Source organism: Carcharodon carcharias, chromosome 15, assembly GCF_017639515.1.
Source record: "Carcharodon carcharias isolate sCarCar2 chromosome 15, sCarCar2.pri, whole genome shotgun sequence".
Lineage (NCBI taxonomy): Eukaryota > Metazoa > Chordata > Chondrichthyes > Lamniformes > Lamnidae > Carcharodon > Carcharodon carcharias.
Genome location: NC_054481.1, coordinates 14,352,198 through 14,364,306, shown reverse-complemented (window position 1 = coordinate 14,364,306; position 12,109 = coordinate 14,352,198). Strand labels below are relative to the sequence as shown.

The 12,109-nt window shown below is 42.3% G+C and overlaps 1 protein-coding gene across 1 annotated transcript in view; it reads right to left on the bottom strand.

The window, feature by feature from the left end:
* grin2aa (glutamate receptor, ionotropic, N-methyl D-aspartate 2A, a) overlaps positions 1 to 12,109 on the bottom strand; it is a 376,984-nt gene that overhangs the window by 66,464 nt on the left and 298,411 nt on the right. The window contains exons 8-9 of the mRNA XM_041206490.1: positions 10,291 to 10,520; positions 1,132 to 1,292 (exon numbers count right to left, since the gene is read on the bottom strand). Of these exons, the coding sequence (XP_041062424.1) occupies positions 1,132 to 1,292; positions 10,291 to 10,520 (391 nt within the window). The remainder of the gene's footprint in view (positions 1 to 1,131; positions 1,293 to 10,290; positions 10,521 to 12,109) is intronic.

The following is a 12,109-nucleotide window of genomic DNA, read 5'->3' as shown; positions in this document are numbered from 1 at the left end:
CGCCCATGTAAAATGGTGGCACGCCCCCAATTGGGGGCACCGACTGGAGGACCGTCTGCATGCACCCGCTCCTGAACTTCCCCAACAGGGGGATAATTCTGCCCCTTAGCTCTGCAAGCTTTTTCTTTTGAGTAGATATCCAAGTTCCTTTTGAACATTACTGTTGAATCTACTTCCACCACTCTATCAGGTTGTGCAGATCATAAGAATTTGCTGCATAAAAAAAAATTCTCCTCATTGCTCACTTGGTTCTTTAATTAATTATCTGAAATCTGCATCTTCTGGTTATCCACCCCAACTGGCAATGGTAACAATTCCTCCTACTTTATTCACCAAACCTCCTCAATTTTGAACATCTTTATTAAATTTCCCCTTAACTTTCTCTTAATCCAAACCAAGCAATCCCACCTTTTCTAGTCTCTGCATGCAACTGAAGTCCTTAATCTCTGCCATCATCTTCGTAAATCTTCTCCACGCCCCCTCCAAGGCTTTGTCATCCTTCCTAAAGAACTGGACTCAATACTCTAGCTGAGGCCTAACCAGTGATTTATAAATGTTTAGCATAGCTTCTTTGCACATTCCAGGTATAATTCAAAACTGAAGAGCTTTTGCTTACCAGTGGAAAGCACATTGGAAAAAACATATTCAACATCCAGGGCTGCTTGGGCCCGATGTTAATTCTCTGCAAGTGGGTGGGTTTTGAATGAGTTGGGGGAGGCAATGGTGTTGTGGTATTGTCTCTGGACTAGTAATCCAGAGAACCAGGGTAATGCTCTGGGGACCCTGGTTTAAATCTTGCCATGGCAGCTGATGGAATTTGAATTTAATTAAAAGAATCTGGAATTAGAAGTCTAATGATGGCCATGAAACTATTGTCGATTGTTGTAAAAACCCATCTGGTTCACTAATGTCCTTTAGGGAAGGGAATCTGCCGTCCTCACCTGGTCTGGCCGACATGTGACTCCAGACCCACGGCAACGTGGTTGACTCTTTAATGCCCTCTGAACAAGGGCAATTAGGGATGTGCAATAAATGCTGGCCCAGCCAGCAACGCCCACATCCCAGGAGTGAATTTAAAAAAATGAAATTGGGCCCTTATGGATAAAGTAGTAGGTGCCATCTAATACTTACCCAGTCTTCAGGCTGACCAAGGCATCTTGCACTCCTTTCTGGTTGTACTTGGACATATATGCATGCATGTCTGGATAATTATTTCTAATATTTCTCTCGGTGCTTCCATTTGGAACGGTCCCAAATCGAAAAGGTGGTGAATGGTCATACGGCCTCTGAAACTACAAAGACACAAAAGCCATGGTGAATAGTTTTAGAATGGATTTTCAGCAATGGTTCTCAAACACTAGAATTGAATCGTTTTTTTTCATCCTAAACAGTTTCAGTATCCCATGTGTTAAGCAATAAGAGACCTAGAAATCAAAGAGCCTCAGTTTTTGGTTAAGCACCTAACGTATGAGGTATTGAAAGGTTTATGTGTCTCACAGAGGCAGGTTTCAAAATCAGATCCATGGGCAGGATATTTACCTCGTTAGGCAGGCACGGCAGGTGGGCCCGGGCGTGGCCGTGAAACTGACCGCTGCCCGCGGTCAGGCCCAGCCAGTGATTTCACGCTGGCTGGCCAATTAATGGCCAACCAGCATGAAAGGTGCTCTCAAAGCCTCAGCACTGCCAGGGTAGGGGCAGGAGGAGTGCGAGCGCTGAGTGTGCGCATGCGCTGGGGTGCGCTTAGTGAAAGCTCCCTGAAGGCACAGAGCTGCCTCAGGGAGCTGAAGATTTCTAATATTACAAATGAAGAGTTGAAAAATAAAGAAAACATGTCCCCTCATGTGACTCTATCACATGAGCAGGGACATGTTAAACATGAGTTTTAAAACTTTTTATTCTTTTTATCACTGGTCGAAACCTCATCCCACCTGTGGATGAGATTTCGCAAAAAATGCAAAGGCCATTTGGCCTATTCACCCACCCGCCAACTGAACCGTTGGACAGCAGCAAAAAATACAACTTAATTAATTACTTAAGGCCTTAATAGGCCTCTTAATTGTTGGCAGGCACGCTGCTGCTGAGCGAAATATAGCAAGTACGCGATGATGTCAGATGCTCACCCAACGTTATCGCGCACTATTTTACTCCCGTTCGGGTTGGGCACATTCAAAGGGCCAGGGGCGATGCATTTTAATTGATCAGTGTAATCTGATGATGAAGGGCAAAAACATATCAAAAGGTGAATCCTACAGCACTGAACTTTATAGCAATTGAGTTCATTAAATGCATCAACAGTAATTTCACTTTACAAGTGTTTCCAGCTTGGCCTAAATAGCCAAGTGGTTATGGTACTGGGCTTGCAACCCCAAGATCAAGAGTTTAAATCTCCCAATAGCAAAACTATGAAATGGAAGAGACATTGAACAAATATTAGCTTGGCCTAAATAGCCAAGTGGTTATGGTACTGGGTTTGTAACCCCAAGACTCAAGAGTTCAAATCTCACAATGGCAAACTATGAAACAATATAACTTCATCTGAAACAGATGGAAACAGGTTTACTCAAAAAGAGTATCAAGAGTTCAAATCTCACAATGGTAAACTATGAAACAAAGTAACTTCATTGGAGCTTGGCCTAAATAGCCAAGTGGTTATGGTACTGGGTTTGTAACCCCCAGATCAAGAGTTCAAATCTCACAATGGCAAACTATGAAACAATGTAACTTCATCTGAAACAGATGGAAACAGGTTTACTCAAAAGAGTATCAAGAGTTTAAATCTCACAATGGCAAACTATGAAACAATGTAACTTCATCTGAAACAGATGGAAACGTGTTTGTACTCAAAAGAGTTACAAAGATCAAGAGTTTAAATCCCACAATGGCAAACTATGAAACAATGTAACTTCATCTGAAACAGATGGAAACAGGTTTACTCAAAAGAGTATCAAGAGTTTAAATCTCACAATGGCAAACTATGAAACAATGTAACTTCATCTGAAACAGATGGAAACGTGTTTGTACTCAAAAGAGTTACAAAGATCAAGAGTTTAAATCCCACAATGGCAAACTATGAAACAATGTAACTTCATCTGAATAGGAACAGATGGAAACGTGTTTGTACTCGAAAGAGTTACAAGTGTTTCCAGCTGAGGTGATGGAAAAAACCTCAGTCTGATACCCTGCATTGTCAGGCCATAGTCATTTTACAAATGCTGTGTTCAAAAGTATGGCTTCTAAGGAAGAAACCAGTGCAAACTACACATGTATCAGTACTTTATGTGTTAATAATATTCCTCTTCCAAGTAAATATTCCACTATGTCACTGAACCTTCTTCTTGCCTTTAGGCTGCCATCATTTTTTGATGATGAATATAACTCACAGTAAGATTCTAACCAATGCTTTGACTAGCTATCGCAGTATTGTAAAATCTACATTTAATTCATTTCATTGTTTTCTCTCTGCATCTCAGTGTTAGCTTTCAGCCAACTGATGATATGACAAGATTATTCAATCCAATTATAGGCGTAACCTCTATACTGTGAAATCTATTTATTGTAACAAGGCAGCTTGGTGGAATTTTAACTCAATTAATAAATCTGGAATTAAAAGTTAGTTTCAGTGCTAGTAACCATGAAACCATTCTTGATTGTTGTAAAAACCCATCTGGTTCACTAATGCCTTTTAAGGAAGGAAATCTACCATCCTTACCTGGTATGTTCTACATGCGACTCCAGATCCACAACAATGTGTTAAATGCCCTCTGAAACAGCCTAACTACCACTCAGTTTTATCAAATGGCTGCTAAGTCTAAAAGGAATGAAACCAGATGGTCCACCTAGCATTAATCTAGACACCAGAATCGACAACCACACACCCAGCCTTGTTGATCCTGCAAAGTCCTCCTTACTAACATTTGGGCCTTGTGCCAAAATTGGGAGAGCTCACCCACAAACTAACCAGCAGCCTGACATGGTCATACTCACAGAATCATATTCTACATACAATGTTCCAGACCCCACCATCACCATCTCTGGGTATATCTCATCCCACCAGCAGGACAGACCCAGCATAGGTGGGGGCACAGTGGTTTTCAGTCAGGAGGGAGTTACTCTGGGAGTCCTCAACATCGACTCTAGGCCCCATGAAGTCTCATGCCATCAGGTCAAACATGGGCAAGGAAACCTCCTGCTAGTTGCCACCTAACGACCCTCCCACCGCCACCCCCAATCAACAACCCCACCCCTCAGCTGATGAATCAGTGCTCTTCCATGATAAAGGCCACTTGGAAGAGGCACTGAGGTTGGCAAGGACACAGAATGCACTCTGGGTGGGGGACTTCAATGCCTATCACCAAGAGTGGCTCATAGCACTACTACTGACTGAGCTGCCCGAGTCCTAAAGGACATAGTTGCTAGACTGGGTCTGTGGCAGGTGGTGAAGGAACCAACAAGAAGGAAAAACCTAACTGACCTCGTCCTTACCAATCTACCTGTTCTAAATGCATCTGTCCTTGACAGTATTGATGGGAGTGACCACCACATAATACTTGTGAAGACAAAGCCCCATCTTCACATTGAGGATACCCTCCATTGTATTGTGTGACATTACCACCATGCTAACTGGGATAGATTTCGAACAGATCTTGCAACTCAATACTGGGCATCCATGATGCACTGTGGACCATCAACAGCAGCAGAATTGTACTCAAACACAATCTGTAACCTCATGGCCTAGCATAACCCCCACTCTACCATTAACATCATGCCAGGAGATCAACCCTGGTTCAATATAGAGTGCAGAAGGGCATGCCAGGAGCAGCACCAGGCATACCTAAAACAAAGTGTCAAACTGATGAAGCTACAACACAGGACTACTTGCCAACGGCAGCGGAAGCAGCATATGATAGACAGAGCTAAGCGATCCCACCACCAAAGGATCAGAGCTAAGCTCTGCAGTCCTGCCATATCCAGTCATGAATGGTGGTGGGTTATTAAACAACTCACTGGAGGAGGAAGTTCCACAAATATCCCGTCCTGACTGACTGGGGAGCCCAGCACATCAGTGCAAAAGACAAGACGGAAGGATTTGCAACCATCAGACAGAAGTGCCAAGTGGATGATCCATCCTGACCTCCTCCTGAGGTCCCTAGCATTACAGATGCCAGGCTGCAGCTAATTCGATTCACCACATGCAATATCAGGAAACGGTTGAAGGCACTGGATGGTGGAAAGGCTATGGGTCCTGACAACAATCTGGCAATAGTACTAAAGACTTGTGCTCCAGAACTAGCCACACCCTTTGTCAAGCTGTTCCAGTAGAGCTACTACACTGGCATCTACCCAGCAATGTGGAAATTACTCAGGTACCTCCTGTCCACAAAAGGCAGGACAAATCCAACCCAGCCAATTAGCACACCAACTGTCTACTCTTGATCATCAGCAAATAAGTGTTATCAATAGTACAATGGAGCGGCACTTACTCAGCTGCTCACTGATGCTCAGTTTGGGTTCCGCCAGGACCACTCAGCTCCTGAGCTCATCACAGCCTTGGTCCAAACATGAACAAAAGAGCTGAACATGAGATGAGAGTGACTGCCCTTGACATCAAGACATCATTTGACCATGTGTGGCATCAAAGAGCCCTAGCAAAATTATAGTCAATGGGAATAATGGGGAAAGCTCTTCACTAGTTTGAGTCACACCCAGCACAAAGGAAGATGGGTGTGGTTGTTGAAGGTCAATCATCTCAGTCCCAGCACATCACTGCAGGAGTTCCTCAGGGTACTGTCCTAGGCACAACCACCTTCAGCTGCTTCATCAGTGACCTTCCCTCCATCATAAGGTCAGAAGTGGGGGCACAGCACACAGTTGCAGTAGTATGTACCATCTACAAGATGCACTGCAGCAACTCACCAAGGCTCTTTCGACAGCAACTTCAAACCCAAAACTACTACCACCTAGAAGGACAAAGGCAGCAGATGCATGGGAACACCACAACCTGCAAGTTCCCTTCCAAGCCACACACCATCTTGTTGGAACCATATTGTCATTCCTTCACTGTCGCTGAGTCAAAATCCTGGAACTTCCTTCCTAACAGCACTGTGGGCATACATCAGATGGACTGCAATGTTTCAAGAAGACGGCTCACCGCCACATTCTCAATGACAAATAGAGATGGGCAATAAATGCTGACCTAGCCAGTGACACCCACATTGCATGAAAGAATTTTAAAAAGGCAATAATCGTTTTAGTACTGGGCTTCTGGTGATCACACTCACCAGTACATCAACAGTCTTCCTCTCTTGTATTCATTATTGCCTATTTTTTCAGCCACTGTGTATTGTTAGAATATGTCATTGCTGCCAACCAAGATTCAGAAGCAAGGGAATATTTTCCTCAGTTTTTTACATTTGCATTTGGTTCTTTGGAATGGCAACCTCTTCCTTGCTCCTACCCGTTGTTTGTATGTTTTCACTCTCCTTTAGATTGTTCCACTCTTCATTGTCTAATCGAGATGATAATTTGATGCCTGTCCCCATGCCATTGCCAATCTCTTCAGCCACTGCAAGGAAATGCACTGGGATGACTGTGGGTCACTTGGGCTACTTTCTCACATTCTGAATTCCCTCCCTACTGTCATCAAGTGCCTACAGTATATTTAACATTACCTTCAATGGTGCAGCACTCATGCAAGGATCATGCATCAAACCTATCACTGCTCCAGTCAATCAGAGTGCAAGCATATTGCATCACACAGCTATCCAGTATTTAATATGGGTAACATTCTAATTTTCACACAGTTAAAATCAATTTGCTGAAACCTCAGTGGCTCAAGTAGGTTTTTTAATAAAAGAAGTGCTGCAGTTGAGATATGCTGCCCACCTAACCTGAGCTATTCATCATTGTCACCACAGGAAATGGCAGGCACTGCAGCATCAGTCTACATACCGCACAGCACAACAGATAAGCTCTATTTGCTTATAACAATGCTTAAAATGGGTCAAACTCAATCCACAAATGTCAAAATTGAGCCGCCAGATGATTAGCTACAGCAAAGGCTGCAAAGAGAAGTGCTACATTCTAAGAGATCTGTTGAAATTTCCCTTCAAGGGCTGAAGCAACAAAGGTATTGATGAGAAATGTTATAAATAGCACATCTCGGAATCTTGAAGTGGGCCTACAGACATTGTTTGTCTTTATTCGGGGGTTTCAACATAGCTTCAGGGCAATAACAAGGCATGTAATATTTACATGGCAGGAAAGTGGTCCGAAAGCCATTTCTGGCATTTTTTCAGCACCAAAATTGATTGCTCCCAAATTCCATGCACTTATCACCCCACTAGGTTTCTGCTATTTTTCCTACAATCAAACCACCAAATCTTGAATGGTCTCATTCACACTCACAAAGCACGCAGGGTAACTTCATCTGAGAGTCACAGGGCTTCTGCCAGGATCAGTCGAGACAAACAACTGAAAGGTTCATGAGCTTGAACAGCATGAGGAATTGCACAAGTGATTTCTGCAGCTGGGTATAACTTCTTGTCATTCACCTGAGCTGGCTTCTCACTGTTTCTGACAATGTGAGATCAACAGGAGATTTTCATCCCCTCCCCTTCAATCCCTACCTTTTACCCAGAATGTGGGTTTCTGAGAAGCAGATATATCATTGTCTATGGGTATACACTTCTATTATTTTAACATAGTGGAGGAGGAACAGCAGAAGATGTCAGTAAGGAGAGTTGAGCAATGTATAAGGAGGATGCTGCCCATTGGGTAATAAAGCCCACTGAATAGGTGAATACCATTCTCAAGTGTTATGGCTCAAGCTTGTTTCAGGAAGCTGCAGGAGGTCTCCATGATATTAACTGAAATGCAGTACAGGAATGCATTCATCTGGCAACTGAAGCACTTCACAGGAAAGGTGAGGAATTCATGAACACTGGCATCACAGCAAGCAAACAGCAAGAAAGGATACTAAGCTTTTACAAGCATTCTGGCCTTCTCAAGGTCCAGGGTGCAATCAATGTCTGTTACGTGGCTTTGTGAGGTACTATAAAAAAAGAACAAGCAGGGCTCAATGTACAGACTGTGTCTGACAACATGCAAGGGATACTATATTTTAATGTTGAATAGACTGAAAGTTCTCAAGGTGCATTCACGCTTCAAATTGCAGCCTTTTCTGACATTTCCTGGGAAGAAATCATGTCAGTGGATGGCTTAATCGTACAAAGCATACTCCCTGAACCTATGGATAATAATCTCTCTGCTGGTGGCCTGAATAGTAGCACAGGAATGCTACCTGAGGCACATGCCTCTAAAAGACTGGGTGTCAATGGACCATTTGTCTCAAAATTGTTCCCTGCATTGGGTTATCCAGTAATGATTCTTTTACACTTGTAGCCTCTGGAAGACTGTGTATCAATGGACCATTTGTCTCAAAATTGTTCCCCACATTGGATTATCCAGTAATGATTCTTTTACACTTGTAGCTGCTTTCAAGTTGGATCTTACAATGTAGAATAATCTCAACTTCATCAAAATGTTGATAGCTTTAGTAGAAGTATATGTTGTAACAATAATATAAAACAAAATAAATATACAGTCAAATTTTTCTATAACTTAGTTTACAGCGTACAGATCATTGAAATACGTGCTGGAAATTTCCATTTGAGCTGATCTGGCTCTATCGCTGGAACGCCATTGGAAATGCAGCAGAAATTTGTTTACATGAACAAACAGGGTTTCCATTGCACAGCTGGCATTGGAGAAGGAGCAGATCAAAGAAAGTTCTTGGCTTGGTTGCATGTCCATATAAGACTGTCATAGTGCCCAGAAATATCTCAGAGCCAAAGTGTAAATAAGGAATTTATCTTTCTTCTGCTCATTCCCCTCCCATGCATCTCCATGTACTGCACAAGAACCAGATTCCAAAGTCATTGGACTCGAAACATTAACTCTGTTTCGCTCTCCACAGATGCTGCCAGACCTGCTGATTTTTTCTAGCATTTTCTGTTTTTGTTTCAGATTTCCAGCATTTGCAGTATTTTGCTTTTATTACCGCACACATACCCCAGTTGAGAGGTTGAGCAGATGGCCTAATGAACCTTTGCCAATTACGTTCTGAAACCAGGCACTTGGTGTGCACTTTTGTCTTCCTCTGTCTATGGGCAGAGTCTAAGTTTTGCTTTATACCTTCCCTGACTGTAAGCCTGAGATTTAGATCTCATCATGTTAGGAAAGACGATAACACAAACAATCCCACAATCTCCTGGTGTTCCTCCACTGCTAAAGACAAAGTTAATGAAAGTTCCTTGTAGCATGTTTAGCTTTCAGGAATTCCAAACAGGTAAATGAAAGAAATATATCACCAACTTACATTTATAAAGTGCCACTGACATAGAAAATTACTTCACAGGGATGGAATCAAATAAAAATGAATGATGAGCAAAAGCTGGAGATATTTGGAGGGCTGACCCGGGGTGGGTTTTGATGAGGTTTTTAGAAGAGGAGAGGAAGGCAGAGAGTTGGAACGGTTTAGGGAGAGAAACCTAAAGTTTGCAGGGCCTAGACAGGCGAAAGTCATGGCTGCCAAAGCTGGTCCGGAGGTCTAATATTCCTCTGCTATTGCTGTCTAGCAGCAAATTAGGGTGTGTACAGTGGGAGTGCATGGCAGCAGGGAACAGGGTTGCTCTCTGGCCCAAACCATTATCCTCTCCTGCACCTGCAGATTTAAAAAAAAAATTCCTGGACTAAAGATAGAGACAACTTTTAACAATCTTCAGCTAAGTGGAGGCATTTGCCAGCATAAAATAGGCAATTAATTGCCTCCAGGATCATTTTTTTTTGTCTGGGCTTCTTTCATGTGCCTGAATGGAATTGTCGCAAGTTCTCAGCTAGTAAGTGGCTAGCCCGGGAACTCCCCCAGATGTGACCCTTGATGTGTAGAGATGAATGCAGGGATTGTGCTCCCACCACCTCTCCATCAGACTATCTCTCAGCTGCTGAAATGTGGAGAAATCCCAGCACAACCAAGTTCTGCCTCATTTTCCAGTTCCTGTCTGGCAGTTCCCCTAGAGAATCACCCAGGGCCCAATCAGGATTTCTTGGGTTCTAGTTGTCTCTCTGCTGTATCAGCAACAACAAAGGGTACTGCAGAAGAATAGGCAAAACTTTCTGATTAATTAGCAAATCTGTTCAAAAACTTTTGAGGGTACAGTTTGCCACTCAGTGGCGGGCTTGAGATCTTGTCACTGGGAGACTACACCAATAAATAATGAAAGCAATGATTACCTTTCTATCACTGAGTCCAGTCACTTGGTCAACAAACTCTTCCTGGATCATAAATGCAGCCAAATTGGCAGTGTAGCTTGCAAGAAATATTACAGCAAAGAAGGCCCATACTGACACGATTATTTTACTAGTTGTTCCTTTGGGATTCTGCACAGGCACAGAGTTATTGAAGACTAAGCCCCAAAGGAGCCATATTGCTTTGCCAATTGTGAATGATGGACCATGCGGAGCTGCAAATAAAGAACAAAGTGTATGAACACGTGCTTTCCAGGAGCTCATGATTTTCCAAATAAACATTTCAAAACACCCAATAAGGAAGTTAGTTTCAAGAATAAAACTTTCTGCCACCAGTTTCATAATAGCCCTAGTTCCAAATTCTTTTCGCAGGCTATATTTTTAGAAGCCTTTACACTTAAAGGAGGAGGTAGCTCCACAGCTACGTACAATCACAGACAGGTATCGCCAGTACCTTTTGCTCCATGTTTTAATCTTCTAGTAAATCTATTTGAAAGAGTTCCTCACTTTTAAAGCTGCTGATCCGGTGTCATTATCTTGAATGTAAGTATTCCAAACTGAGCTCTCACTGTAGTCTATAATAATTCTTTAAAAAGTATATAACTTGATTTTTGAGGCAACTTCTTACTTAGTTAATGTCAGTGATGAATGACTTGCATAAGCAAGTTTTATTTTCTCAGTCCCTTAATATAAAAATAGATGAAACTCCAAGTGAAGCTGGGTGAGAAACAACATAGGTGATTGCAAAAACAAAGATACATCACTGGCAGTGCATTGACAATGTATGTGGCCGGAATAAATTCATCCAAAGAAAGCAAATGAAGGAGTACTGAATAGCTTGAAAATAAAATGATTCAAGATAATTTTTAACAGTAAGGGCTCAGTATGTGACAAAAATGGAAGGAGAAAGGCAGGAAGAGAAATACCAACAGCTACAGAACTGAAGAAAGGAAAAAGAGGTTGGTCCACGTTCAGGATAACCAGTATCACACTGAAGATGCACTTTAAGTTAGAAAACAACTACTATCTTCATGTCAACTACCACTTTTGAAGGCAGGAAGAACTTTCACACTCATTGCCAATAACAACTCCACTCTAATCTGCCTTAAATATTAAGAATTATTATTCTTTCATTTGCATCCTCAAAGAAATGTCTTTTTAATTCTTTCTTGGGATGTGGGCATCCAATTTGCCCTCGAACTGAATGGCTTGCTAGGCCATTTCAGAGAGCAGTTGAGAGTCAACCACATGTTGAAGCCACATGTATGCTAGCCAAATAAGGACAGCAGATTTCCTTTCCTAAAGGACTTAGTGAGCCAGGTGGGTTTTTATATCAATCAACAATGGCTTCATGGTCAACATTACTGAGATGAGCTTTCTAGTGCACATTTATTTATTGAATGTAAATTCCATCAGCTGCCAAGATGGGATGGGATTTGAACCCATATCCACAGATCATTAACCTGGACCTCTAGATTACTAACCTAGTGACATTACCACTACACCACTGTCTTCCCTTTTTAATGCATTGGCATTGCAGCACTCCACGAGTAGCTGACCCAATCATTCTTCTCCCTACCCTTTCTCAACAAAGTTTTGTCTGCAATCGTCTTCAGCTCTCCTTCTACCTTCTCTTTAGTCTCTTCCTTCTGCTTGCTTTTAGAAAGTGTGCAGGTGGTGGCAGAAAAAAACAAACTAGGGGAAAAAATATAAACAAAAGCTCTGGCTGTAAAATACTTTGGGATGTCTTGAGGTGGAGCAAGACACTCTTTAAATACAAGTCAGTTTCACTTTCTTAGAAATA